A 27,958-nucleotide genomic window follows, 5' to 3' on the forward strand; every position below is an offset into this window, starting at 1 on the left:
CTGCCCCCCCCAAAAAAAAATGCTTCGAATCGCTTTAAACTATTGTCATTGTAGTGCATATTTAATGTGGCGCTGCACTCTGTTGGAGAAAACATTTATTAAAAAGTATATTTAATTAAGCTGAACGTGTTGTCTATATTTATTTTGTTGCTATTTTTTATTTCCACCAAGAAACGAGTAAAGTTGCGCATTTTGATGTGACGTCATATTTCTCAACCCCCGTCCCTCGTCACACATCGTCACAAATGTCTGACCCCACACCCCCCTAGGTGCGTGACGTCATTTATAGACGGCCCTTAAAAACATTTCGCTCGATGACGTCACGCACACCGCTGTTCACAATCGCTCGATGACGTCACGCAGCCACTCGCTGTTCCTGCCGCCCTTCGAACGAGGAGACAAAGCGACCTCGATGGCGCTCGCCGCCTTGCGACGTTAGAGCGGCGACTGCCGTCTTCCCGCCTCCGCCACGAAGACAGAAGCGAGTCGCCCCGGGCCCTTGAATGAGGATCGAGCGCGCGCCCCCCGCTAGTCCGCCATGGCCGCCGCCTCCTCCTCCGCGCCGCCGCCGCCGCCGCTGCTGCTGTTGAAGAGCGCCCTGAGGGGAGATGCCGCGGCGCGCGCGATGCTCGCGCTGTGGCTCGCGACGCCGCCACCATCGCCACCACTCCCCCACCGCGGACATCCCGACGACGACGACGCCTCAGGGCAGGTGCGCGCGGACGTTGGCGTGCGGATTGCGCGCGTGGCGGGCGCGTGGCGCGCGCCTTCAGTTTCCCGCCCAAAAACGCGCGCGACAAACCACTCCCTCCCCTCTCTCGTTGCTCCGCCCACTGACCCCCCTCCCCTCCCCTCACTTGACCCCCCTCCCCTTCCTCCGTTGACCCCCCCACCCCACCCCCGCTAACTTCCCCTCCCCCCTGCTGACCCCTGAACCCCGAGAGTCTTCTTAATCGTGCACATTTCATGCAGACACTTTACAACGATCATTGACATCGACACTACATACGGGCACTTTAGACGCAAGCCTCGGGTACAATGCACGCATCATATACCAGATGCGCACATCAGCCGTTCTGAACTCTTTAAGGGGGGCGGTGGGTGCAGGCTTCGGCATGGGTGCCGTGCAGGATAAATTATTGATGAGGGGTCAAGTAGCCTCCTGTAGGGCCACTGGGACATACAGACCCACAAAGTCGCAACGAGACCCACAGGCAGAGTGTGTATGAGGTCTATGAAGAGACCTCAAAGTTCTGTTATCTTGACACAAGCTTGGTAGCACACTGTTTCCTGAGAGAGGTACACGCGTAAATGTTTTCATCTCACCACCGCGATATTGTGCTCCGCGGTAATTTTTTGTATATTCATAGATGACTCGGCTGAGACGACACATTCTATGGGACGTATACACTTTTAACCATCCTATCGATTTTCCAAATACATCTTTACTTAATTGCAGTTTTAAAAAAATGTAATTAATCGCACTTCGTACTATCAGCATCGCTGTGCCGGCTGCGGTCGGTGTTCGGTGGGGCAGGAATGCGGTCACGGTTCCTCGTCCGCGCTGCCTGCGTTGGAGGCCCTCGGAGAAGCCGCCTGGCGAGAATTCATCCCCTTCCTGCTGAACTTCCTGCGGGAGCAAGCGAGCGGCGCCGTCGGCTGGAGCCAACCTTCGCCTCGCAAGACGCCGAGCGCGCCGGCGCACTGGCCCGGCCAGCGCACCCCGTCAGACAGCGGCTCTCTCGGGCCGCGGGGCTCGCGGGAGGCGGCGCAGAGTCGCGCGCCGTGCCGAGCCGCGCCGGCGTCGACCGCGGGATCCCTCGCCCCGCCGTCGAGCCTGGAGCACCCGCAGCGGGGAGCCCGCCAGTCGCTCAACGGCGCGTTCGAACTGCTCGCGGAAAACTCCCCCTTCGGCGGCGGCCGCCCGGCGACGCCCGCCCGCGGCTTCGAGGATGACGTCGCGCGCTGGCCGGGAAGCCCGCCGCTGGAAAGGGGGGGCCGCGGCGGAGACGTCGCGGCGTCGGGGACCAGGGCAGACGGCCCGCCGCTCAGCGCCGGTCCCGCCGACTCGGCGGGCGAGCGTGCGCCGCGCTCCGCGCAAAAGGCCTCCCTCTCCGACTTTATAGTCCACGGGTCAGACAGACACGCCGCACGCAGGGTCAAGCAGAGCAGCCCCGCCTGCGGGAAAGCCAGAGAGAATGGGTCGGCGGCAGGGGCGCTGGGAAGATGCTTTCAGTCGTCCCCGTGCCAAAGAGCGGACGCCTCTCTGTCGGGAGACGGAGAGAGAGGTCCGAGAATGAGTAGGCACTCGGACCAGGCGCAGCAGCAGCAGCATCCTCCGCATGGCCGGAAAAATAGTAAACATAGACAGGGTGGCACGAGCTTGGAGCCCTCATCACGGAGGGCGGTGGGTGGCGGGCAGTCCTCCGGTGGTGGAGAGGTGGATTGTGCATCTGCTGTGAGGAGCCCAGACGCTAGCGGTTGCGTCGCCGATGGAGACGTGATGGTGCCTCCCAACCTGTGCAGCCTGGAGGAGTTCCCGTCCATGGGCGGCGCCGCAAGCTCTGGCAAGTACGTCGGTAGTCGTAGGTCTGTCGCAAGCTCGCTGGATGGCCCAGGCGTCGGAGGGCTGAGCTGGCACTGTTAAAATCCAGGGTTCGATTCTCGGTTTTGGCTGTCCGCGATTAACCGATGTACTCAAAGACACCTCGAGCCTGTCACCCTTTCCTGCGTCGCAAAAGAAACATTGCAATGAAAACAAATTTCACTTAATTCCAACAATTACAAAATCACCTTGCCCTGTGATGGACATTCTGTCTCTAGCAGAGACTGTTGTAAATTGTACCCCTAATGCGTGGATGGAAGGATGTTAAAGTGATAAGTTCTGCGATGTCTCCTTCCGCATGCAGTTGTCACAGTGTTGCACTGACATGCTGCCGATAGCACAATAATTGGAATTGTGTGTGAAGTTTTAAGGGAAATACACCGTGTAAAGCCAAGTAAATTGGCAATTAAAACACACTGATGATGAAGAATTATTTTTGGGTAAGACAATGATTTCACACTAATTCAGGCGCCTCCCCTTCCCCCTGATAATGTCATTATGCGTGACATCTCCCGATGTCACACCTCATATGGTATCATCTCATTGCAGAGATCATTATTATCGCCAATTAAATACTCCCCAGGACGAACGGCACGTTGGAAAGCATGACCAGAATCCCTGCGTACACATGCTTTTTAATTCCTGGTAAATTTCACCGATCGTTTGTCGTCATCGTTGTTGCGTCCGTGGTGAGCAGCTCGCGGCCCTCGCGCCGTATAAAGCCGACGCCAGTGAGCGTGGCGCACCACCGCTTGCAGCCCAACGAGTGCTTCACCTCCACGCCGCTCAGCCAGCCGCCGCCGCCCAGATGGGGTGCGGTACCGGCCACGCCGCGCGACCGCCACACGATGCCGTGGTGCAGCCCGACCTCGCAGAGCCAGCTGGCGGGCCGGCACGCCCAGCCTGGCAGTAGCGCCCAAAGCCACCACCCGCACAGCGCGATGCCGAGACAGAATCGGTGAGCGAAACAATGTTATCTCTGGGGCTTTTTAATTTTTCACGATTTCCAATGAAGGTTGAATGCACTTATGCATGAACTCCTGATGATTTTTTTTTTATATATAATGGATTGTTGATGACTTATGAAGGTGGTGAGCGGGGAGAGAGAGGAACAGGGAGAGAGATGGGGGGAGGGATGAGCTACAGTGGAGGGAGAGGTACAAGAGGGGACAGAGGAAGAGAGAAACCGACAAAGCGAGATGAACTGGGATATAAAGCACAATTATAAGATAAATGTTTTGCTGATTGCCTGGGAGGGACATAGGAATGAACATTCAGGTCCAAAAGACATGCAGTTTGCTCGTTTTATAAAATAAAAATTTTGAATGCAATAAACATTTTTTAAGTGCTCAACAATTCATGTACAGTGATACCTCGGTTCACGAACTTAATTCGTGAACTGACTCTGGTTGCGAACCGAATTGGTCGTGAACCGAGGCACATTTTCCCATAGGGTTCAATGTAAATCCGGTTAATCCGTTCTGACCTTTTTTTTGGTTTTTTAAGCACAAAAATATGAAACAAATTACAATACACATTAGTACTGTACAGTATAGTAATGTATAAAGAGAGAACACTAACCTTGCTTGAGATGACTTCAGTAAGCACTCAAACGGGTGAACTGTACAATACAGTAAGTACAGTATTGTACAGTACAGTAGTACAGTACAGTACTGTATGTGCTAAAAAGCACACCAAAAAGCAAAAAGTCACTGAAAGTGTCTTCACAGTACTCACAGTACTTCTTTCTGTGTCTCTTCTTCTCTCCACGATCTTCCTACAGGAAGTCACGACCATGTGACAGCCTGGAAATAGCATTAAAATGGCCGCGGCTCCTGTTCGTGAACCGAAGCGGAGTTCGTGAACCGGAGCATATTTTTATGAACTTTTCTGTTCGTGAACCGAGTTGTTCGTGAACAGAAGCATTCGTGAACCGAGGTATCACTGTAATATTAAAGCACATCACGCTGACCTTTCAACCACCCGGCCACTTTGACTTTGGCTCCCTGCCTTTCCACAGGGCCAAGCAAGTGAGCCCAGACTCCACCACGAGCGAATCGGCGAACGACTCGTCCGCTTGCTGCACGACCCCGGTGTTTCACGCGGCCCAGCGGGGCGGCCTGCAGGAGGCCACACCAGACGCGACGTCTCCCGCGACCCCCCCTGTGACGTCGCCAGCGATCGCCACACAGCTGCTGCTCGATTCGCCAGCGGGCCCGGCCAGCCAAACCGTGGCAGACGAGTCGCCGGGGACCCCACGGCCCGACCGGGTGTCGCACCGGCATCAGTTGGACGTCTTTTCCGAGCTCTACTCCGTGTGCCTGCGTCGTAACCTGGTGCCGAACGTGCTGCTGGAGGTTTACTTCACCTTGCAGCTGCTCACGGTGCCGTGCGGAACGGCGGACGTCGCCAAAGAGGAGGCCCCTGTCGTCGTCGTCGACAACGACCGTCCAGAGCCAAGTGGCGGCAGTGATGGTCAGATTCGCTTTGACTCTTGTTTTAATTTTATTTAAAATCTACTTTGCAATGTCCTTCTCGGTTGTCTTATCCGTGTCATAAGGAGAGATGATGAACTGATTCAGATCTCCTGTTTTTCACATACCCTTCCTAAAATTGCAGTGCACAGAATTTTAATCGTGCGCGCTTTCTCGATTTCAGAACCTCTCAAAGCAGCCTACTTCCACAGCGTTCATAATTGCGTCTACTTCGCTGTCAAGGTCCTGGAAAAGCTCATGGGGTGAGTCTGTGGATTTAGGCATTCCGCAGTCAGCGCACATTTCAAGCGTCAATGATGCATTTCAAGTTTCTGGTCCAGCATCTGTCGGTGTTGTCAACATTTGCAAACGTGAGTCGAGGTACCAAGTCATCCAAACGTGCCGCCCGGAGGCGGGACCCTGCCGAAAGGGACACGCCCTCCCCAGCAGAGAGCTACTCGGTCCTACGGCCGTGCTGCCTCCTTGTGCGCCTGGCGCTGGCATTACCGTCAAATACCCCGCTGGGAACAAACACAACGTTGTAAAGCAATTACGTAATCAGCGCGAAATTAAAACATTTTGATAAATTTTGTTCACTTGCTTGGGCCTCGTCTCACGCTGAGAGTTGCCACTGCGTGCGGGTGGGGGTTGTGCGTTGTGCCCAGGCTGCTGGGGTGCCTGGACCGGAGCACGCTGCGCTCCCTTCTGGAGCACGAGCGCGTGGCCACCTTCTCCCCCTCCTTGCTGGAGCAACTGCGAGCGGCCTACGGCGTCAGCACAGCCCGGGTGAGACAACGCAGCCAAGCCAGCAACAGCGTCTGCATCCCCCCCCCCCCCGCCCGCAAACAGCCCGCGCGTGCACAGCCCGCGTACAGCGTCTTCAGTAAATTTTTTCCTTTACCAAATTATATTACAAAGTGATCCGTTTTCAGATACTTGCGGGGAAATTATTGTACCGATGGCATCACGTTGGGCGCGCTGCACCGACCGTGCGTTTGAAAGCAGCTGTGGAAGACGCCGTTACAGAACGAGCTCTGAAGCGCTCCATTAGGCCTTTTTGTTTTATCAACAATAGGGGGCACACCTTGCATATACCCTGCATAGAGTGCTCGTAGCATGGCAAACCGAAATTTTAAACTCTTTTCGACACGTTGACGTCACAGAACTAACGTCCATTAAATTGCCCATTATCCACACTGGGCGGTGATGATGGTGGTACAAGTTTTTACTTGCTGTAGAGGTGTTCATCGCCTGGTGATAACTTTCAATTGTCAGAGCTGCAGTTAGCCGTGAAAAGTAAACATCATGTGTTTTTGTACAGTCATTGGTGACCAGGAAGACCCCTCCCATCTTACTTCTTTTGAGAACCCGGTTTATTCGTGGGTGGCAGAAACTCAGATTTGAACACTGGATCTCAGCGGTGCTAGCCCATTGCTCTGACACAGCCATTATGCACCGCCTGGGCCACCTCCACAAAGTGTTGAGTTTCTAACGTTGTGTTTTGCTTTCTTTCTACAGGTCATCACCACTCCCACCTCCACCATTCTCTCGGTTCCCTTCCAACCCAAGACGGACAACCGAGCAAACTTCCCCAGCAATCGCTCCTTCCAAAACTTTAAAAAGCAGAGGTGCGGCTCCATGACCAACATCTCTTCCCTCTCGTTGCTCACGCACCTCTTCCTCCCCTGCCCCGACTCGTCCTCCTCCAGGAGGCATGAGCGGCGGGGCTGCGGCGTACTCGTGCCTCGCAGTAACAAGGGCCTGGGTTCGACTCCAGACTGTGTGGAGTTGGTATTTCCTGCCAGCGTCCTGCATGGGGTTTCCTCCAGGTCCTCCGGTTTGCCGAGTGGTCTCGTCTTCGTGCCGCCTATTCTGACGGACCCTGCTCGCTGCTCGGACGGCTCGGGCCTTCATCCTCGTCGCGAGCCGATCGCGAGTCCAGAAAATTCCGTGTGGAATTTTTTTCTTGTTATCATATTTTCGCAAAAGAGAATGCGCGACACCAGGGGACGGTCTTTCTAAAACACTGTGTTGGCCAAACCGGGGCGGTTCGCTAGCTCCGCTTTCCATCAAGACGCGTGTAGCGCCACCGTGTGACGTGCTCCTGTTCTGTGCGTTTTCCGTTTCTTTCGTAACCCGAAGGGACGTCTTCTACGCGCTGATCCGCGAGTGGGAGGACGGGCGCGACTCGCCGGGCTGGGAGTTCGAAAGAGTCCTGGGTAACAAAATCAGGTGCGGCAAATACTCCGCGTGGCCGCATTCCGCACGGCCCGCGGCCACTTGAGGCCGACCGCGTCGAAACATCCTGGAAACGACATTTACACGTCACTTGGCCCGCACTCAATCGGGCGCCAGAGGTGAATATTTTGGACTTGGCAACACGCTGTGATTCCAATTGCAGCACGCTCAGTCGCTTGTGTCGATGTGAGGGCCCTCTCGCCGTGACGGGAAGTGACCGAGCCGTGCGCGGGAAAGTGCTTCCCTCTCGTGTGTGCACCAGGGTCACTTCAAGGGATCTCCTAGATATTCACGGTGGAGAAGGCTACTAATCTGGGACTGGCTGGCGCGAGACGTTACTACGCAGTGCCAAGATGTAGCTAACACATCCGGCCATTGCTTTGCACGCTGTTCATCTAATGAGCTTCAGGAGTGTCAATTTAATTTCCTAAGAAAATTCCGACTTTCTTGGGGTCCCCCCTCAGTCCCTGTGATATGCGGGGAAACACGAATGAGTCTTGACAATCGCGTTCTGATGTATGTGGAACGTGCGAAGGGCAATGATGGTGCAGCTGTCATCGGAGCACAACCACAGTCATTTCGCTCGGCTCTTTCAAGCTCAGCTCATTCGAGTGAGTGACTCCTCACCACAGCTCACCGCACCTACCTCACCTCGCCTGGCCACAGCTCACCGTTCCTCACCACAGATCGCCGCACCTCACCGCACCCGGCCACAGCTCGTGACAGCTCACCGCCCCTTACCACAGCTGACCACACCTCGCTCCACTTCACCGCAGCTCACCACACCTGAGCACATAATCACCTCACTGCAACTCACCGCAGATTGTCAACATACGGTACATTTTCATTTAATGCTGTTCTTCCAAATTGTTATGGTTGATGTAGGAGAGGGGGGGCATGGGGGGGGGGGGGGGTCGCGATTTAATTAAATATTTTTTTTAACAACACCTTCCCCGCCCCCCCCTCACCTCCCGAGTGTAGATGTGCAAGGACCCCTACGAGAGGGTGCCCAGCAGGAACGTGGCCTCCCCGCTGCTGAGCGCACTCGGAGGCAACGACCCCAGCAAGCTGCAGCGCCTGCAGCAGCGCTTCACCGCCCCGCAGGCCCAGGGCGGGCCCTGCCCGCCGCCCGCCTTCCCGGCGTACCAAGCGTTTTTCCGAGACTTCATCCTGGTGGCCGACAGGTGAGGGAGCGACGCGGCGTTGGCCTGCCCAGTGTCTTTTCCCGAATTGTACACGCGACCAAAAGTCTGTCCGTCCGTCCGTCCGGCGATGGGACGGCACAGGAAGTACAACGCAGCGATAACCGCCGAAGTCGTTAGCTCCGTCAAGAGTTCCTCTTGGACCGCGCGACGACCTCGGCGTCGCTCACGCGACTGTCCCCCAGGGCCGCGGCGTGGCCAGGGAATGGCGGGGGCGGCCAAGTGGATTTGTCAACTCGGTGTGCCACTCGCGTTCCGTCGAGTGCCAGCCGTGTGCGATGAGCCTTCTCCGCGTACTCTTTCTATTTTTCCCCTCCCAATTGCAACATGCTGATTTATAAGGAAGTAGCATAACTTTCCAAAGCAAGAGCCTCCTGAAAGAGCTTTGAGACTCGGCGAGGCTTCGTTGGATAAACGAATATTACCGTGCTGGTTAGTGCCTTGTTTAAAGCAGTTGAGATGAGGTAATCAATTGCCTCTTCCATGCTTTGAATCCGTTGCTCAGCTCGCCTAGACGTCTCGATGTTAATTGCCTGAGCCGCTGTTTGCCGATGATGCTGATGACGACGTTAAGCTTCTGTGTTGGCAGTTTTGCGCTGTGCCAGCACCTGATGGATGGCTTGAGGCATCAGATCATGGAGCTGAATGGAGAGTGCATCCTCGCTCCTGATGGGGACTGGGACACCTGTGAACAGGTGCTGCCCCCGGATGCTATCGATTTACACGTGTATGTCCGTGTGTGCGTCTGTGTGTACAACTTCACCACTGATGACGTGCCCTGAACGCTCGTGCTAAACGTGTACAAACATGCGGTCTGCAGCGTCGGTGAACCAAATAGCTTCCCTCCCACGGAGGGTGACCCTGAAGCCGATCGAAGGGCAGTTGAATTTCGCGATTGTTTAGAGAATTGGCTATTTGCTTTGATGTGGCCTGTGGTTTGGTGGTTCCCGTTTACAGCCCTGAAGCAGTGGTAGAAATTGCACATTGCTGGAGCAAGGTCTCTCCATAGCAAAACCACTGTTGACTTCCCCATAGTGGTATTCAATTTATCAACCCCGGAGGGATGATGGGCTGAGTCAACGCCCAACCAGGATTTTAAACTCGCGACCTTCCGATTGCCGGCCGCTCACTCTACCGCTAAGCCAGTGGTCGGAAACCAAAATAACAAGAAGAGGCATTTTTTTTGAATTTTGTAAAAAAATAAAACTCGGTGTTTCAAGAGCCGCAATGCACTGCGGGGAATAACATCACGACCCCTGCGCTAAGCAACCGGGCCGGTTTTCTTTTTAAATGACGAGGATCTAAACGCGTAGCGATCGAACGAAGAGGAACTGGATGCGTGCGCGGCGAGTGAAACCCAAACGGTGTTGCGCAGGAGTGGAGGGAGCACTTCAAGTCGGTGCTGCTCACGGCACGACTGCTCGCCAAGTTCCTGGGCCTCATCGCGTTCCTGCCATACCGGACGCACGAAACGACGCCCACGAACCCCCAGGAGCCCGCGCTGGATCTGCGCCTGCAGGTGTGGGCGGACGGCCTGCGTTCGTTTAGTCGCTAACCGTATCTTGGTCGGGGATCTCAGTCTGGTTCGGGGGTCGGCAGCCTTTCGAAGAAGAAGTGGAGCCACTTTTTTATCTTTGACCAAAATAATTGGAGAGCCGCGGCATCGCACGCAGAGACAGCAACTTGTACACAAACACAGCAGCGTGTACACAGCAGATGACGACGGCACACATTCTGACTTCAATAAATAAACAACGTAGGCGATGGAATATACTGAGTCTAATTAGTTTGTGTCCCCCCTTAGTTATTATTTAACAACGCAGTTTGACTGTTATACATTTTGTCTTCACCAAAACATTCCATAGTGACCCATTCCCTGCCATATTTAATCAATAATTTTGCATTAAATTACGTTTTAAGATTGAAAGTTAAATATTTTTTTAAAGGCTGCTCACAAGGGGGCAGCCAAAGATCTGCAAGGGGGGCAGCCAAAGAGCCACAGGGGGGGCAGCCAAAGAGCCACAGGGGGGGCAGCCAAAGAGCCCCTATATGCGGCTCCGGAGCCGCAGATTGCCGACCTCTGGTCTCGTCACTGTGTCCGTCTGTGAATTGAATTTGGTCGCTCGTTTAGTCCACTCTGCGTTGCGAGACGTCGTGTGACGGCCGTGCGTTTCCCCACCCACCTGTCAGCTCGGCCAATTGGGTCGACTGGGTTCATGTTTTTAATATGCACGGACAGTGTAGACAATCGCCGTGTTTGGTCTCCCTCGGTGCACTGCAGTCGCTAATGACGTTACTAAATTTGATCTTGGTCTGCATCTCTATTCAGATGAGTGGCGACGATCTTGAACAGTTCACAGCCCCCCCCCTTAGTATTCACTCTAAATTAGGACCTGGTGCGCTCACAACCATCAACACCAGTGCCGAACATCTGAACCAGTCCCCTGGCCTCCCTTAGGTCGACTCAGCTTAACTGAGTACCTGGAGCAGTGTGTAAACATCAACATTGGGGAGACAAAGGCGGTCGGGCGCGCTGCCGGTCACACCACCTCCTCACGTGCCGTAGACGCCTGACAATAGGAGCTCGCTCGCGGCGTTTGCCCCAACAGCCTGCGGGCATCACACGGGGCGGGGGGGGGGTGTTTGTCTCGTGTGCGCAGAGCGCCCAGGTGCTGGACGTCGACTCGGCGTTGGGAGAAGCGCGCGGGGCCCGGCGGCTCGTGCTGACGCTGCCGTGGATCATCGAGTTCCTCGGCATGACGGACCGCGGGGCGGCGCGAATGAAGTGCTACGCGCGAGTCTTTCGCTCCATGCTGCACATTTACAGGCACGTCGCCGCCGCCGCTGGCACGCAGCCGCCGCTCCGAAGGGTTTCCCAAAACCTGGGAGGCAAAAACCCGTGCGAAAAGCGCCTGACTAGGCCTCCCGGCTCTGCGGAAGGCTGATGCGCAAGCTCCCAGCAGAGCCGCTTAGCCCCGTGGTCTCATCGCGGCCCAGGGATGGACGTACACCGTTTTCTGCGTGCCAGGTGTCAGCACGACTGTTATTATGGGTAATTAAAAATTAAATTAATCTGAAGGCAAACGCATGTCAGAATGCGTCACAGAATCAATGCACAAGCGTGCCTTTTCTTCCTTGTCCGGTTTTAAATAGAGAGATATGATTGATAGCTTTGATTTATTTCAGCAGGAAAGACCCGAGAAGCTGTTCTGCTTTCTGTTTTCATGGGCACCCTGTGACGGTTTCAGATGTTATAGATTATAGAACTTAACAGTCGTGGCTACATAGGTTGCGATATAAACAGCAAGTAGCATCGGTACGTGCTTACGGTGATGGCGATCTAACAGTCGTTCCACAATACAGGTGTTTTGGGTTAGATCGTGTAAATATATAAATGTATCGTTAAACCCACCACCACCCGACAGCCAATTGGTAAGGGTTGTCACGTAAACAGAATGTGCCAATTCTTCACTAGTACAGCACTAACCGGTGTGTTGGAGAGCAAAGCCACAACATTTACAATCTGAGTATGACGTTTCGCCAGTAATTACAAGTGGCTTCTTCAGGCGACAGGCAGATTTGTAGCTTTCCTGTGGGTGAGAAGTCTGCAATGTAGTTGTCTCGCTCGAATGGGATGGCAATGCTGACGAGCGTTGTCGTCTTGGCTGCTTCTCTAGGTCTCTTGTGCTGGAGCCCAGCGAGGCCTGTGGCCTTAACCGCATGTTGCTGCTACTGCTGCTGGGATGGTTGTTCCAGGTACAAAGACTATAAACACCGTTAAGTATTTTTTATCACGGGACCTTTTGTTGACAGTAGCAAAGTATGAAAAATTTAAATAGGTTTTTACCCTTTTTGCCAATAAAACACTAGGTGTAAGATGTTCAAACACCAAATAGATCCCTTTTTGCAAGGAATCAAGTCCGCATTAACCACACGTACTTGTGGTGAACATGCAAACAAAAATACTCTGGTAATATCTGCATCGTTTTTTAAACTGATTGGCCTACACCAGATACAGTATTTGTAGCTCGGGGTCAGCTGATCTAGGTATCTATTTGGCGTCTGAACATCCTAACACCTGTTGTATTGCCAGAAAGGGTAAAACCTCTCTATATTACTATTATTTTACCAGGTAAGGCCCACTGAGCTATGTACCTCTTCTTCAGAAGCTTCCTGGCCACGAATGATAGCTCGACAGAGTGGCGGCTTAGCATCACGTGGACATTTCTAGCAGCTGCCCAGAAAACTCAAAACGCATGCCGATTCCAAATGTGGAAGGGAAAACCGGAGGACCTGGAAAAAAATTAACACGACCACAGCGAGAACATGCAAACTCCAAATATACAGCAGGTGTCAGAGGTGGGATCGAACCCACGACCTCCTGCATACGAGGCGAGGTAGTTAACATCTCGCCACCACGGCGCCCAGTCATTTGTGAGCGAGCTGGGACCATCAACTCTACTTGAGCCTGTTTTAATCATGGGCAGCCGCCTTCCAACCTCGGAGCCACTGGGCCCCACCTCAATTAAAATTCGATTTTGATTTAAAGCTTTCGTAACTGCAGGGATTCATATTCCTGATTATTTCGGTAAAGTCACGTCGAAGGTAAACAATAAAATAATAAAAATATAAAACAATAAAATTCTCACGACGTTTCGATCGCAACACAAGCAATCATCATCAGGTGTGGTTTTCACAAATTAGATTCTTACACACCTGCGATACACGCATTGAATTATGTGTGTGATAATTGGGACACATGATTAATATATGTTCTACGTAATTATCCATAATATCGTTTTTTTGGGTTAGATCGCGTAAATTTAAATGTGTCGTTAAACCCGCCATCACCCGACACAGCCAATTAGTATGGTTTGTCACGTAAACAGAACATGCCAATTCGTTACTAGTACAGCACACCGGTGTGTTGGAGAGCAAATCCACAACATTTAACCAAACAAAACCTATATTATGGATATTTGTTGCGAAAGCCTACGTGTTAAACTAAACGTAATTAGTTATCTGGACCCCCTGCAGGCACTAGAGGCGCTTACCATCCTCGTATCGTTTTAAAAAGAGAGAGAAAATCGTTTCTTGATCGCGACTCCGAATTGTGGCAAATCGAATGTCACAGGCTCACTCGCCAGTGTCGCTCTGCCTAACATGCACTTGCTCTACCAAGGTCCCATCGTTTCCTGAAGAAGTCTTCTTTGCCGAGTTGCCGCAGAGGGTGTTGGAAGACCCAAGCGGAGGAGGCCTGGTGGGTACCATGACACTGCGTCTACCACCATCCACAAGCTAGCAACTGTTACATCATGCAGTGCCTTCTTGATATACCGTGCACATTCAGGGGTGGGGTACCCTAGAAATACTTGCTTTTCCATCAGAACGCCGTTGTGTCTATCGGGTCTACAACGTTGCATGCGTCTCTGCCTCTCGCCTGTCCCAGGACACGCTGCCACTCGTTGACCAGCAGCTGCTCTTCACGTGCTGCCCCTACATTGGTAACGTCTCTTCCGCCAAACACAAGGCTTCAGCCACAGCTGCACGTACCTTGTCAAACAGCCACCACCACCACCACCACCCCTTTCTCGCAATCTCTGTATGTCGTCCGTACAGCAAAAACTTAATTATAATAAAACATCACATTGTTACATTTCCTCTAATCTGGATGGGGAGGGAATTAATCGTTACATGACAACTGGGTGACGAGTGGCTGGGTGGTGAGTGACGAGTTTAATGAGTGGCTGGGTGATGTGTGGCTGGGTGATGAGTGGGTGGGTGGTGAGTGGCTGGGTGATGAGTGGGTGGGTGAAGTGTGGCTGGCTGATGAGTGGCTGGGTGATGGGTGATGAGTTTAATGGGTGGCTGGGTGATGGGTGATGAGTGGCTGGGTGATGAGTGGCAGGGTGATGAGTGGCTGGGTGATGGGTGGCTGGGTGATGGGTGGCTGGGTGATGAGTGGCTGGGTGATGGGTGGCTGGGTGATGGGTGGCTGGGTGGCTGGGTGATGAGTGGCTGGGTGATGGGTGGCTGGGTGATGTGGGTGATGAGTGGCTGGGTAACGATGATGGCAACGAGGGTTTGTCCCGTTGCTGCAGGGGAACTGCGCAGGCTTCTGGCAACGTCACTCGGGGGTGGCACCGGGAGGAATGGCGGGTTCATCCGCAAGATTAACCCCACCGCCATGGAGCCGTCGGTCGGGCTTTCCCAGCGACAGACGCAGGTACGAGCACAGCATTAGCGGCTGTGTTCGGCGAGGGGCCGGTCTGTGTCTGTGTGTGTGGGAACGCTCGGGTGCGGCAATGCAGCGGTTCGCGCGCCGTGCTACGAACCCGGCGGCCCGAGTTCGTTTTTCGCACTCCCAGCCAACGTCGGTGACGAATCTATGTGATCCGGGTATGGGGCCTCCCCTACTACCCTGGGCGGTGCGTCAAAAAAACTGCATTGGGGAGCCCGTGATAGTGGCCAACCACCCCCTCCGTATGCCGGAGGGGTGTTCGCTAAGAGCACCTGACATCAAAAGTCTCTTAAAGGCTACACGGCGGGGGGGGACCCTTTGTCTTTAAACACCGAACGAGCGAATGAGCGAGCGAGTGATTGCCCCCTTGCAGACGGAGCTGGAGCAGGCGTTTTTCCATAATCTCCCGGCTTCCCTGAAGCGCACGGTGGAGTTTGTGGCCGAGCGGACCTGCTCCAACTGCGTCAAGCACATCCGGTGAGAGGCGATTCGACAGAGCGACAGAAGTGAACCCCGAAGTAAAGTTGAACCCACGTGTGTTGAATTGTGCTTGTGCACGGTAGCGGTGCGGTTCGAGCACTGCGCTACGAACCCGGCGACCCGAGTTTGATTCCCGCTCAAGGACAACACCAGTGACAATAATTTGAACCGGTCTTGGGCCTCCCCTAGGTCGACTCAGCCTCAATTGAGTACCTGGTGCGATGTGTAAACATTGCCACTAGGGAGATAAAAGTGGCCGGGCGTGGTGCTGGCCAGCCACCCCCTCTAGTGCCGTTCCGGCCTTCATAGGTGCTACTCGCTAATAGCACTTACCCCAACAGTCCGTTAAGGCTACACGGGGGATGTTTCTGACCGAATGTGCGTGCGACCAAATCAGACGCCCGTAACCAAAGCACCCGGAGAGCACCCAATGTCATCGGATCTCGGGAGCTAAGCGGGGTTGAGCTTGCATAGTGGATAGACGGGCGACCACCGTGCACAGACAGCTTGCCATAGGCCACTGAAGGGATGTGCCAGCGGGATGCTGCTCCCCGTCTTCACCAAGCTGCGCTGACGAGCGTGGTGAAGTACGGTCAAATAACCCCCACGTCGCACGCGGCATGGACAGGCGTTACGTCCAGCAGTGGATTGATAAAAAAAAATGGGGGATACATGTACGCGTATGTGTGTACTATGTTTGTTGTCTTTCCCCGCACCTCCGATTAGCACGGTTGGCTACGCACGGTGCGAAGGAAGCGCAACGTACATACATACTCGGGGTGCGTTCCTAATTTTGTCAAAATTCGATAGAAAGAGAGAGGGGAGAGAGCGATAGCGAGTGAGTGAGCGCGAGGCGTCACTCTGCGTGTGCGGCAGAGCGACGCTGCTCGCGGGCCTGGTGGAGGAGGGGGAGGCTCGCGTGTCGGCGCTGGCGGGCGGCGTCCCCGCCGACCTGACGCTGCAGGACGTGTGCACGCAGCTCTCCGGACAGGGCACCGCCGCGGCGCTCGACGCTGCGCAGCGGTGAGTGCACGGGGCGCTGCCGACACCGCCAATCGCCACCGCCGGGTGTCGCTCGTGGCCGCGTGCGTGTACGTTTAAGTTCTTCTGTAGCCAAGCACGCTAATCGGAGGTGCGGGGGTAAGGATAACAAACTAAACACGAAGAGCAGTTCTCAAGAAATACAGTGCCAATATCCTATCTCTGTCTGTCGGTCTCTTTTTAATGCTCAAGTGTTCTGTAATATTGCGACACGACATCGCTGCTGGCGACCCCGAATCAAAAGCATTCAAGATCAAAAACATGGAATTAATTGTAAAAAAAGTTAATGCTACGAGGTTTTTGGTTGTTTAATCACGCAGGTGGCTGAAACCCGCGTTAGACCTCAGCCGGCAAATTGTCTTGTGTGACGTGGCCATTATGAGCCCCGTGAACCACGCGGCCACTTCAGCGCACGCGATACTTAGAACGGGTGTGGGGAACCTACAACCCCCGGCTTAATTTCTCACGGCCTGCGGTCACATGAGGCCTGCCACTTCGAAACGCCCCACAAAAGGACACTATCCATCACTGCGAGCATCTTGGCCGCACTTATCGGGTGCTAGGGGGCAGTATTTTTGGCCTCGCAAAACACCTTCCCGTCCCTGTGAAGGGTCCGCTAATATTCGGTCGACACTTGAGCACGATTTTCCCACACTGTCGTTGGATTACGCTAAGGTGCGTGCTCACGCTTCACAAGCACTTCGAATTTATGTTTTGGCACACGGGAACGAATTGATTCCCCACATCCAACTTAAAGGAAGATGCCAACGAAACAAGAAAGAGAAATGCCCATATGCATGGGTTCCAAGTTTTGGGCAAACCTTTGATTTGCTTGACTGGTCCGCAACTTGACGATGAAGTTTATTTAATATCGGGCCATCTTTGTGAAAGTGCCCTCCCGTTACCGTCAGTCAGACGGACGAACAAACGATGGAGCTAATGCATAAAACATTTCAGCCTTGGTCGGAGAGCATTAAAATTGCATAGCTCTTGTAGCTACATAGGTGCGCGTACCTGTCCGACCCACCCTGTCTTGTCGCCCTTACGCGACAGATTCTGCGCGACCAAGGCACCCCAGGTGATGCGGCTACTGCTGCCCGAAGAGCTGTCCCCCCAGGTGAGTTGAGAGGTCAGGAGCGAAAAGGTCACGCCCTGGCCGTCGGCGTGATTTGTTTCGCGAATGCCATTTCACGCGAATTCCCGCAGTCAAAAGACCAGATACATATACAAAATATATATAGATACAATAAATAAATGTTCCTTGAGTGGACGTCAGCCCACGTAGCCACTGTGCAACCTCCTCCTCCAGCACGTGCATGGCAATCAGTCCGCCCGGCACGCCCTGACGTGCTTCACAGCCGAAGACGATTGTGCCCCATTGGTCCTCCTGCTCCGCGTATTCACACGGTAGTGGGGCTGCCACCGAGCACGGACCCCATTGATGTTCGGAAGCAGCAACACGCACTGCCTGGTCACACCGGAAGCGGTTTGACTGCACCCGTTGGCGCCTTGGGAGGTCAAAGCCAGGCAACTGGACGGACGGATTGCTTATGAGCCGAAGTGATGAAATACCACATTGCGACAGCGGCAGGCGTCCACGCGCATCTGTAATCCAACGCCGTGCTGGCGCGGGTGGTGTGAGGGGGGCGGGGTGGATCATCGTGGGTATATCATGTGCACCAATCTCTCAGCCATCATGTCTATGAAGTGGCTAGTAGGAGGCAGTACGGCAAAGAAGTTGCTGGCCTATTTGTGCACACCTCTTGTTCTCATGGTTAGCTCTCCATTATCCGTGGAGGGATGATCCAGGCCGCGGATTAACCGCGCCTGCGGATAAAATGTGTAAAAAATGTCGATGCAGGCAGCTGGTTTAGTCGTGAGCAGTTCCTCACTTGTCAAGGTTGTCAGTGACTGGGAGCTCACGTGACCGCAGCCTGAGAACGCGTCGGAGAGCAGCAGCAGCGGCTGCTGTTGTTGTTGTTGTTCTGCTTGCAGGTGGTGAGCACTGCTGCCGACATCGTTGTCCGACTGGCGCAGGAGAAAGCCGCCCAGTGGCTCAACAGCAACGTCGACAGTGAGTCACTCTCCTCCACAGTGAGCGCTTTGTTGAGCCGCGTAGCAATTAGCCACGAGCAGGGACAGTTACTTGATTGTGGAATAAACGATGAAAAAGTTATTCATTTTACTTTCATATGATGGTCTATTCCCTCGGGTAGAAATTTAAACCACGCAAGCAACATCGCCACCTACTGGCGGATGATGCTGGTCTGTTACTCATAGCCCCATCGTGATAGCCTTGCGCGTTAAGTATGGCACGAATATCAAACATTCACATTCCTGATCATCACTATTATTTGTACGCGTCATCATCATCATCATCAATGCCGCGGTGAGTCTTAGCGATTGCCTCGCGGGTGTCCCGTGTGGTCGCGCGGCTGGCAGAGCTCCTGAGCAAAGCATTGAGGAGCCGAGTGGACGGACCGCTCAAGTCCGCTTCGTGCAGCTTGACCAGCGAGCCGAGCCGCGATGGCTCCAGCGTCCGCGCGTGCCCGGCAGCCTGCAGCCACGCCAACCCCATGCCGTCGCTCGTCCTCACGCAGCTCAAGGCAAGCCGCCGCTCACTCTGAACCTCTTCTTGGTTCTTTCGGTAAAGTCACGTAGAAGGGAAGTAATAAAATAATAAAAATAAAACTTAATAAAATTATTCTCACGACGTTTCGGCCACAACGCAAGCAGCCATCCTCAGGTAAAAACCAGGTCCGTCGAGGCGACAGAGTCTGAAGTCGGATCTGGTTTTCACCTGAGGACGGCTGCTTGCGTTGTGGCCGAAACGTCGTGAGAATAAGTTTATTATTTTTTTATTTTTATTATTTTATTACTTCCCTTCTACGTGACTTTACCGAAAGAACCAAGAAGATGAATCCCTGCAGTCACGAAAGCTTTAAATCAAAATTTCACTCTGATCCTCTCCGATGCTTTGACCTCCACAGCTGGAGGGAATTGAGCCGCCTCGGTCCTGGCACGGCTTTGGTATCGGGTGCCTCCTTCCACTGTAATTCCCAGGCCCGTCGGGGTTGTGCCGAGTCAGCCCTTGCATGGTTTTGGAGGCTCCCAAGTTTTTCCCAAAGCAAAACGTCAAGCCGTACTGATGTCACACACAATGGATGAATCGAGATTCGTTTAGATGACACGATGTTGCTGTGCTGTCCTCGGTGTACTGTGTAATCTTTGCTATGATTCCTACGGATATTGTCATATTACCCGCTTCATTACTCAATGCATTCGTAACTCTTTTCTGAACGCTTGCAGGACAAACAATGAATAGTAAGCTCACTGCTCTTCCAATGTGCAGTTGTGCAAGGATGCGTGACATCTGGAGATAAAACAATTTTGCGCACGAGTTGCCCACGTCAGTCCATTTTTCATCAAAAAAGTTTGCCAAACCTGTTCCGACATAGGTTACAGAAATTTTCGATCGTCCCTTTGCTTATTGAAACTGCCCTTGTCATTGAATGCGCGTGGCCGCGTGCGCGTTGGGAATCGCTCACGTGCGTGTGTGCACGCGCGCGTGGTTTGGGGGCGACGGGTTCGTCTTCTCGACAGGAGTTTCTGTGTGTGACGGTGGCCCCGAGCTGCGAGGACACCGCCGTCACCGAGGGAGCAGTCTTGGAGCTCGTGAGAAGCCTCCACGGATCTCTGCAGTGTAAAAAGGTACGCGGAGCAGTTCTGAGCGTGCAATTTCGTCTGGTCGCCTTAATTTTTAGCAGTAGGGCTTTCGCGACCAATATTATCCACAATAAGAGGCTTTTTTTTGGTTGGATCGCGTAAATGTGTCGCCTGATGAGGCTGGTTGTTGTTGTAAATTACCGGCGAAACGTCACGATACTCGAATTGTAAATGTTGTCGTGGGTTCACTCTCCAACACACACGCGGTGTGCTGAACGGGCAACTAATTGCCACGTTCTGTTTACGTGACAAACCTTACTCATTGGTCTGTGTCGCGTGGTCGCGGGTTTAACGACACATTTATATTCACGCGATGGAACACAAACAACTGTTTGACCGTGCTCTCTCCACGCTGGTCGGTGTGCCAAATCTCATCAGATCGGATGCTCAGCCGGGTTGAGCGACCACCTTGAACAAGAACAATTGTTGTCACTTGCCGGGCGCTACGCTGTCAGAAGCGGAGTCGGGGAGGTGGCAGGAGTGGGGGGGTGGGTGGCAGTGCAGCAACATCATAGTCGTTCTGTACTGTACTTCTATGCTCCCACACATCTCCTCACGTACGCCAAACCGCACTCGACCAACGCGACCAACGGGGGTCAAGTGACGCCTGCGACACGCGCGGTGTGGGCACGCCCCACGCCACCGGTGTATTTTACACGAGCGATGTGCGCACGTTGCCGAATGGAACTCTGTCTCACGACGTTGTGACGTTTTTGTGTTGCAGTATTTGTCACCACCGGTAGAGAAGGCGTTTGCTCAGTACGCGGTGGAACTTGCCGCTGCTATTGGTGAGTACATTATTACCCGTTGTTAGGAAGCCACTTTTATATCTAGATTGAAAACTCACTTCTTTAGGACTGCTTTTTGTGTTTAGTTTGTTGTCCTTCCCCCGCACCTCTGATTAGCGCGGTTGGCTACGTACAGTGCGAAAGAAGTTCAACATATATACATCCTGCATAGTGGTGTGCAAGTGCTATTGTCTTACATTTGAATTTAAAGATGCCATCTACTTGACTAGCTTGTCCATTGTTTGATAAGAAAAAAGACTTTTAATTTCGTTGTGGAGCTTTGAGTGTTATTCCCCCATACACATGGTGGTTTCTCTGGCCTACCACACGGAAGGAAAATGCCAACACTAGACAAAAATATCCTTTTGTTAATGTAGCCTGTTCCCCGATAACGCTCGAGTAGTAGCGTTCCTGAAGAACACCGCGTTATGGAAAAATCACGTAATAAATATCGGGGGTAAAGCACAGTCCGCGATAACACATGAGATGTGTACGCAGGTCGAACAAACACCGAGGCGCGTGGGTAGCATCTAGTAGCATCCAGCAGCATCCCACTGCCTCGTGCGATGCCGAGGCAGCCGTACGACCGCTGATTCCTACTCACGCGACGTAGTTCCGTTCGCTTGATCGCGTTATATCCAATTTGCATCCGTTTAGTAAAATGTGTTTCCTAATACATTCATCGCGTTGTATCCAATTCGCGTTATGAAAACTGGCAGCGTAATCGAAAAGACTGTATTTGTGTTGTGTTTTTTATTTGGACTGTAACACTGAAATACAACGGGCCTGCTCTTGCGAATGTCAGGGGATCTTTAACGTCCACTGTGATGCAGTAGTTCCGTTCGCTTGATCGCGTTATATCCAATTTGCATCCGTTTAGTAAAATGTGTTTCCTAATACATTCATCGCGTTGTATCCAATTCGCGTTATGAAAACTGGCAGCGTAATCGAAAAGACTGTATTTGTGTTGTGTTTTTTATTTGGACCGTAACACTGAAATACAACGGGCCTGCTCTTGCGAATGTCAGGGGATCTTTAACGTCCACTGTGATGCAGTAGTTCCGTTCGCTTGATCGCGTTATATCCAATTTGCATCCGTTTAGTAAAATGTGTTTCCTAATACATTCATCGCGTTGTATCCAATTCGCGTTATGAAAACTGGCAGCGTAATCGAAAAGACTGTATTTGTGTTGTGTTTTTTATTTGGACCGTAACACTGAAATACAACGGGCCTGCTCTTGCGAATGTCAGGGGATCTTTAACGTCCACTGTGATGCAGTAGTTCCGTTCGCTTGATCGCGTTATATCCAATTTGCATCCGTTTAGTAAAATGTGTTTCCTAATACATTCATCGCGTTGTATCCAATTCGCGTTATGAAAACTGGCAGCGTAATCGAAAAGACTGTATTTGTGTTGTGTTTTTTATTTGGACCGTAACACTGAAATACAACGGGCCTGCTCTTGCGAATGTCAGGGGATCTTTAACGTCCACTGTGATGCAGACGCTACGTAGTATTAAACACCGCAGCAATAACCGGGGCGGCCTGCTGGATTCAAACCAGGAACCCACGACGAGCGGCGAACGCGCTACCGTTTGGCCGTGACGTTACCGCCTCAATCGGGTTTTGTTAAGAGAACGGGTATCCCAGTATTTCGCAAACACAACGGTAAATGTCAACGTGACTGCGCGAATTGTGTCCAGCCTTCGACAGAGTGCTGAGCGAGAGCCCCGCCGTGAACGTGGACTGCTGGGAGGAGAGCACGCGCAGGCTGCTGGGAGCTCTGCAGGGCGTCTGGACCGAGTTCTCAATGCAACCCCCGTTCCACCTCCTCCTGGCCAACAAAAATGTCTCTTACCTGCACTCGGCCACAGACAAGAAGGTTTGTTCACATCTGTACTTTCACAGCTATTTATGTCAAAACTTGGACACCGATTAATGTCGTGCTCGTTTATTATGAATGTTGTGGGTTTACGCTCCCAACACACCAGTGCGCTCAAGTAGTAACTAATTGGCATGTTTTATTTACGCTTACCACCATCCCCTCGAACGCCCCACCACTCACCACCCCACCGCTCACCACCACTCGCCACCCGACACGACAGCGCTGCTGCTGGGCACTGCTGCACTTGTCGCGGCAGCTGGTGGCGGGGAGGCTGCACGTTGGGAGCGCGCTGGTGGCGAGGTGGGACGCTTTGCTGGAAGACCTTCCTCCGGAGGTACCGACCAATGTGACGAGCGGGTGAACCCGCTGAGGTTGTATCGAGGGCTTGGAAACCGACGACATTTATTTATTTTGTATCACAGGTCAATATTAATATCTACAGGACAAAAAAGCCTTTTTAAACAGCTGGCTGGTGACGTCGCTTCCTCAAGTGTGTAAGTGGTGCGACTGCACCGGTTCCCACAGGCCTGGAGGAGAGGTCCTGCCCAGGCGCCGTGCTCCAAAGATGGGGGGAAATGAGGAACATGGACCCTAATTTCATTCCTCATACCGGGGCCCATGCCGGCAATGCCACACCCCACTGCAGCTAAGCGCAGTGGTCTTGCTATGTGTAGAGGCTGTGTATCCCACGCTCTGCCACATGAGTCCGAAGCTTGGCGAATGAGCAAAAATAACGTTTAAAAGTTACGCTCAGGCAAGTCATTATTATTAGGCTGAAGTGACGCCACGGTCATGCCACTCGTACATTTCAATGTCTGTGAAGGCGTAGGTGGGGAACGTTTGGCCCACGACTTGATGTTATACTCCCCACAGCAATAATGCCTACCACTTCAAAATGCATACCTGTCAACCCATACAGTTTACCCGTGTTCTTGTACAGGGAAATTGAGTAAAACAATGTTTGTCTATTCGTTTGTGTTTCTCCCTTGTGATGGGACTTTGTAGGATGTATGTTGAGATTTATAAGGGCACGGGGTGACCAATAGGGTGTGAATTGGTCTGTGATAAGGTAGACACTGATAAGGTGTTGACAGGTATGAAAAATGTCCGCAAACTATATTCATTGCGACATCACTAATCATTGAGACCTCCTTTACCAGTGGCAAAATATAGTGATAGGTTTTTACCCTTTCAACTAGTACGCCTTTTGGCGTCATCTGGTCCAACACCAATGGAGACTAGGCCCTAAGAAAATCTGTCTTGGGTGTGGACCAATCAACTTCAAGGACAGTGCATATCATTATCATAGTTGTTTCTTTTATTTTTGTTTGCATTTTGACTGCTTGTGTTGTGGTTATTGCAAACATGATGCCTTGTATAAAGGTGTCAGTTTTTGTACCAGTTGAAAGGGTAAAAACCTATCACTAATCACTTCAACGGCCTCACCGCAAAAGCCTCAACACGTACGTTATGGGATAACACCAAGGTGCGTATTCCGAGTGCGGCCCACCAAAGATATCTCTGCAAATCCTATTCGACCCGACTGAGGAAAAGGTTCCCCGTGTCCGCGTGAAAGTCTCGATGTTGTTGACCAAAATTCACATTGTAAGGTACAACAAAGACTTTTCAACCGGAAAGACTGCCAGCCCTCGTTTCTGAGTTTTGTTCTATTTTATTTCCTTTTCAGGGGGAAATAAGGGAATGTCTTTTGGAAACGGCCAACAAGTTTAAGGAGCTGTGCGAGGAGGAATCTGTTGCCAAAAGCCCCAGAGCCGTGGATGCTGCGTGCAATCCGGTGGAGCCCACACAGCAACAAGAAGAGGCCGCTTTGAGATGACGACTCTTCAGCAGTTTCATATGAACTTATCTAGTTTGTACACTGCACTTTAGGACCCTGGAATGTCGCCAATGACAATTTTCGGGACAGTTTTAAAATCACACAAATAAATAATGCTCGTCAGTTTAGCTTTTTTAAATTTTATTGCACACGCAAAATCTAACGAGAACCAAGTCTCCACACGCCGCATTTTTGTGGTAATGCCAATAGCAAGCAATTATTTTTCTCTGCTCGTGCGATTCAGCAAATGGTCGCCGATTACAAGAGGTTGTTCCAGTCTCGTTTTACTGTCAAATACACCAGCGTGGAAGGGTAGACCAAAAACCCTCGACGGGGGCTCACTTAGTAGCGGCGTGAGCAGAGCATACGCCCCGGGCCCTACCGTCACCATCTGTATTGCGCACATTAGTTCAGTTAACCCCAGCAACACTTTTAAATGTTTTTTTGCTCATACAATCGTAGCACACATGCATGACAACAGTTTTAAAGAGTCATTTTAACAATAATTTCAAGAAACCTCTTTAAGTGCTCTCTGTTGGTGGCCAATTTTGCATTTTTGACCTCTGTGCCTAAGCAACTTTGTTAACATCGAAAGAAATGCGCAACTTTTACTGCCAATCAAACTCAACAATGGAATGCCTTCATTGTTTATTACACGCGAGCTCAAGTGTTGATGCGAATGTTAATAAAGAACAGTTGATGCCTTTGACCAAACTGCCCCGAAATGCGCTGATCTCGTCAAATCTCAGATGCTGAGCAGAGTTATGCCTGCCTGCTGCTTGTGTGTGTATGTGTGTGCCACAAGCAGGCGCTGAAGGTTGCAGCAGGGCTAACGTTATGGGCAGAAAGCAATGCATAAAAATTCACTACTGCACTTGTTCCCACATTTATGGATGCCCCCCCCCCCGCCTGCAATCCTCACTGACCGGTGTGGTGAAGTATGGTCAAATAACACCCACCACCCACACAGCGTGTGGGGAGGCCCTCGTCCAGCGGTGAATGAACACAAGGGCTGTAGTGTACATTTAAATAACTCCACAACCTTTCAGTGTAACTAACTAATTTGAAATTGATCGCTTGCGAATTTTTTTTAGTCTGCCACAGAACGGTCGTGTAGCCGAGTGCATTTTTTCTCTCCGTGTCGTCTCACCGCAAACAGAGCGCTGGGCAGATTAAACAGCGAGTTGGCACAATCGGGAGCAGTTACCAGCTGTGTTTTTTCCCACTGGAAAAAAACACACCTGAGCCCGTCCCGTTACCTGCAAGCGAGCATTCAAGCACTTGAAGTGGCCTCAAGTGCACCCAGCCTGGCACAAGCATTTGTGGTGACGCCGCGGAGGTGAACTATGACCGATGCTCATCACACCGCATCCACATTCCACGTGGGTACCCTCTCATCTTCTGGGATCATGCTCCAGTTGGGAGAGGGCACGTCTGCCAGCCAGTTGAAGTCGTTGATTCCGTTCCACGTCTGGCCGTGACCCTCCATCCTCGCATCTTTGAAGTGGCTGTCCAGGCCCGGGTAGCTCAGGTTGTAGGGCGCGAACCTCACTCGGACGCAGTCTTCGATGATGGCCTTGCTGGCCACGTCCACGTAGAAGTCTGTGTCCTCGGAGCGGTGGGCGCGGAACTGCCTGCAGGCCACCACCACCTTGCACCCTTTGCAGTCGTCCAGAAACACGGACGTGGCCACGGGCCCACACAGCACCACGCAGTCCCTGACGCCCGTGATATGCAGGGTGCTCGGGGAGCCCAGGAGCGCCACAGTGCAGCCGGACAGGTTCCCCAGGGCCCAGTCCGTGCCGGACAGCCGGTCGCCGCGCTCCGTCAGCTTCTGCCCGACCAGGTCGTGGAAGCCACACTGGACCAGGTCGAACTTGGTCGACCGCTTGTGTTGGCCATCCGTCGCCGGCGGCGCCTCCACCTTGTCGTCGGTCTCGTCCTTCTCCACCGCCGCCTCCTTCTTGCTTCGAGCTTTGAAGGCGAACTTCTTCTTGGGCGCCGCCTCATCCCGTTTGGCCCTGATCCTGGCCAAAAAGGAGTCGAGGCTGCCCTGCGCCTGACGTAGGCAGTACGCCGGCAGGTAGAGCGTGGCCTGGTTGACGAGGTCCTGCAAGGCCGAGGCGCGTCCTGCGGCCTCCTCCACGGCACCCCGCAGCAGCAGCGCCTCCAGGGCCGCCGTCTCGGTGCTGAAGGTCGCCCCGAAGCGGTCGGCCTGCTCCCCCGGCGCCAGGTCAACCTCGTCCTCCCGGCGACGGCGCTCAACCTCCGTCTTTCTCTCGGCGTCTCTGCGGGAGATGTTCTCGATGGCCGATGGTGGCGCTGGAGTGGCAGACATGGCCGACGATGATGGGAGAACAGCCAAGGCTGTGGGATGGAAAGGATTGAGAAGATTAATACAGTGGTTCTCAACCGGTAGGGTACGTAAGGTGATTTATAAATGTGTGAAATATCATACATGGGTCATTGGTGTATAATCACGTATGAATCTGCCAATATAACATAACTACGATACAATTTTAATCCATATGGGAACCTATAACGCTATAAAAGACCCTTCTAAACATATTAATCGTAAACAACGTGGTTTATAAGAATAAACAGCGAGCGCGAACAAATTATGTCATGCGTACAAAGCGTCCGTTGAATGTTTTTTTTTATTCGCTTGCAATTACTAACGAGGTCGGATGATACCTCACAAAATGAACAATTGGTTAAATTATTTATGTTATTAATATATTTACTTCTTAGAACAATGTTGGGTCAGACAAGGGAGTATTCGGTTGAAACATTTCAACAAGGCGAAGCAAGGTTGAGAATGACCACTGGTGTCAAACACATTTATTGCACATTTGCAACTGTTACAGCTCGGGGTACGGTTTCTTGTACCTATTATTTCCTCAGTCAAAACAGCATTTCATGACCCGTCCAGGTACGGGTAGCCGGGTATCGGGTAGGGTACGGGTATCGGGTACCCGATTGCGACCTCTGTGTGGAGGTAGTGGAGGGGGGAAATGACGGGAGGCCGACAGGGGTAGGGGGATGAGGGGGATGAGGAGGATGAGGAGGAGGAACTCAGCCCGGTGGGGTGGAGGGAATGGAGGCGACGCAGTCCGAGCAACTGAAGCGGCAGCCACGGCGAGGAGGAGGAGGAGGCGAAGAGGGAGTTGGAGGAGGAGGCCCTGAGGAGACGAGGCAGATGAATGGCGACGGGGAGGGAGGGAGTAGAGCTCACGAGAGACGGCGCCTCTGACGGGAGGGAACGGATCGGCGGAGACGGGAGGCGGTGGGTGGAGCCCGGACGACGCCTCGAGGAGGAGGAGGACGAGGAGACGACGAAGGTGTCGCTGCAAGGAGACGCGGAGACGAACCCCGGGGTCGGTCTGTCGGTCGCCGGCTTCTCGAAGGAGTTTGAAGGCGGAGACGGCGGGCGGGGCGGGGC

The 27,958-nt window shown here is 52.7% G+C and overlaps 2 protein-coding genes across 4 annotated transcripts; one reads left to right on the plus strand and one right to left on the minus strand.

Moving 5' to 3' along the window:
* The first annotated feature begins 359 nt into the window (after positions 1 to 359).
* LOC133356253 (codanin-1-like) lies at positions 360 to 24,879 on the plus strand. Its single transcript, XM_061573646.1, has 27 exons — positions 360 to 712; positions 1,538 to 2,571; positions 3,303 to 3,563; positions 4,626 to 5,080; positions 5,264 to 5,342; positions 5,745 to 5,865; positions 6,598 to 6,707; positions 7,222 to 7,311; positions 7,853 to 7,928; positions 8,299 to 8,501; positions 9,109 to 9,214; positions 9,895 to 10,038; positions 11,180 to 11,346; positions 12,197 to 12,275; positions 13,702 to 13,779; positions 13,969 to 14,023; positions 14,621 to 14,745; positions 15,134 to 15,237; positions 16,117 to 16,263; positions 17,335 to 17,398; positions 18,277 to 18,355; positions 18,724 to 18,887; positions 19,885 to 19,992; positions 20,732 to 20,795; positions 22,498 to 22,676; positions 22,900 to 23,013; positions 24,367 to 24,879. Exons 1-27 carry the CDS (start codon positions 539 to 541, stop codon positions 24,514 to 24,516), a joined length of 4,530 nt encoding a protein of 1,509 aa, XP_061429630.1. The 5' UTR covers positions 360 to 538; the 3' UTR covers positions 24,517 to 24,879.
* Positions 24,547 to 27,958, minus strand: LOC133356321 (tubulin-specific chaperone C-like). Of its 3 annotated transcripts, none has more exons than XM_061573781.1 (2): positions 27,888 to 27,941; positions 24,547 to 26,883 (listed from the first exon to the last, which is right to left on the minus strand). In XM_061573781.1, exon 2 carries the CDS (start codon positions 26,852 to 26,854, stop codon positions 25,877 to 25,879), a length of 978 nt encoding a protein of 325 aa, XP_061429765.1. In that variant the 5' UTR covers positions 26,855 to 26,883; positions 27,888 to 27,941; the 3' UTR covers positions 24,547 to 25,876. The 3 variants fall into 3 exon arrangements, with proteins under 3 accessions (XP_061429765.1, XP_061429764.1, XP_061429762.1); XM_061573780.1 differs by lacking the exon at positions 27,888 to 27,941 and adding an exon at positions 27,406 to 27,682; XM_061573778.1 differs by having other exon boundaries at positions 24,550 to 26,883; positions 27,752 to 27,958.

The sequence above is a fragment of the Lethenteron reissneri genome, chromosome 53 (assembly GCF_015708825.2).
Source record: "Lethenteron reissneri isolate LAM-NWPU_2019-01 chromosome 53, ASM1570882v1, whole genome shotgun sequence".
NCBI classification, from domain to species: Eukaryota; Metazoa; Chordata; class Hyperoartia; order Petromyzontiformes; family Petromyzontidae; genus Lethenteron; species Lethenteron reissneri.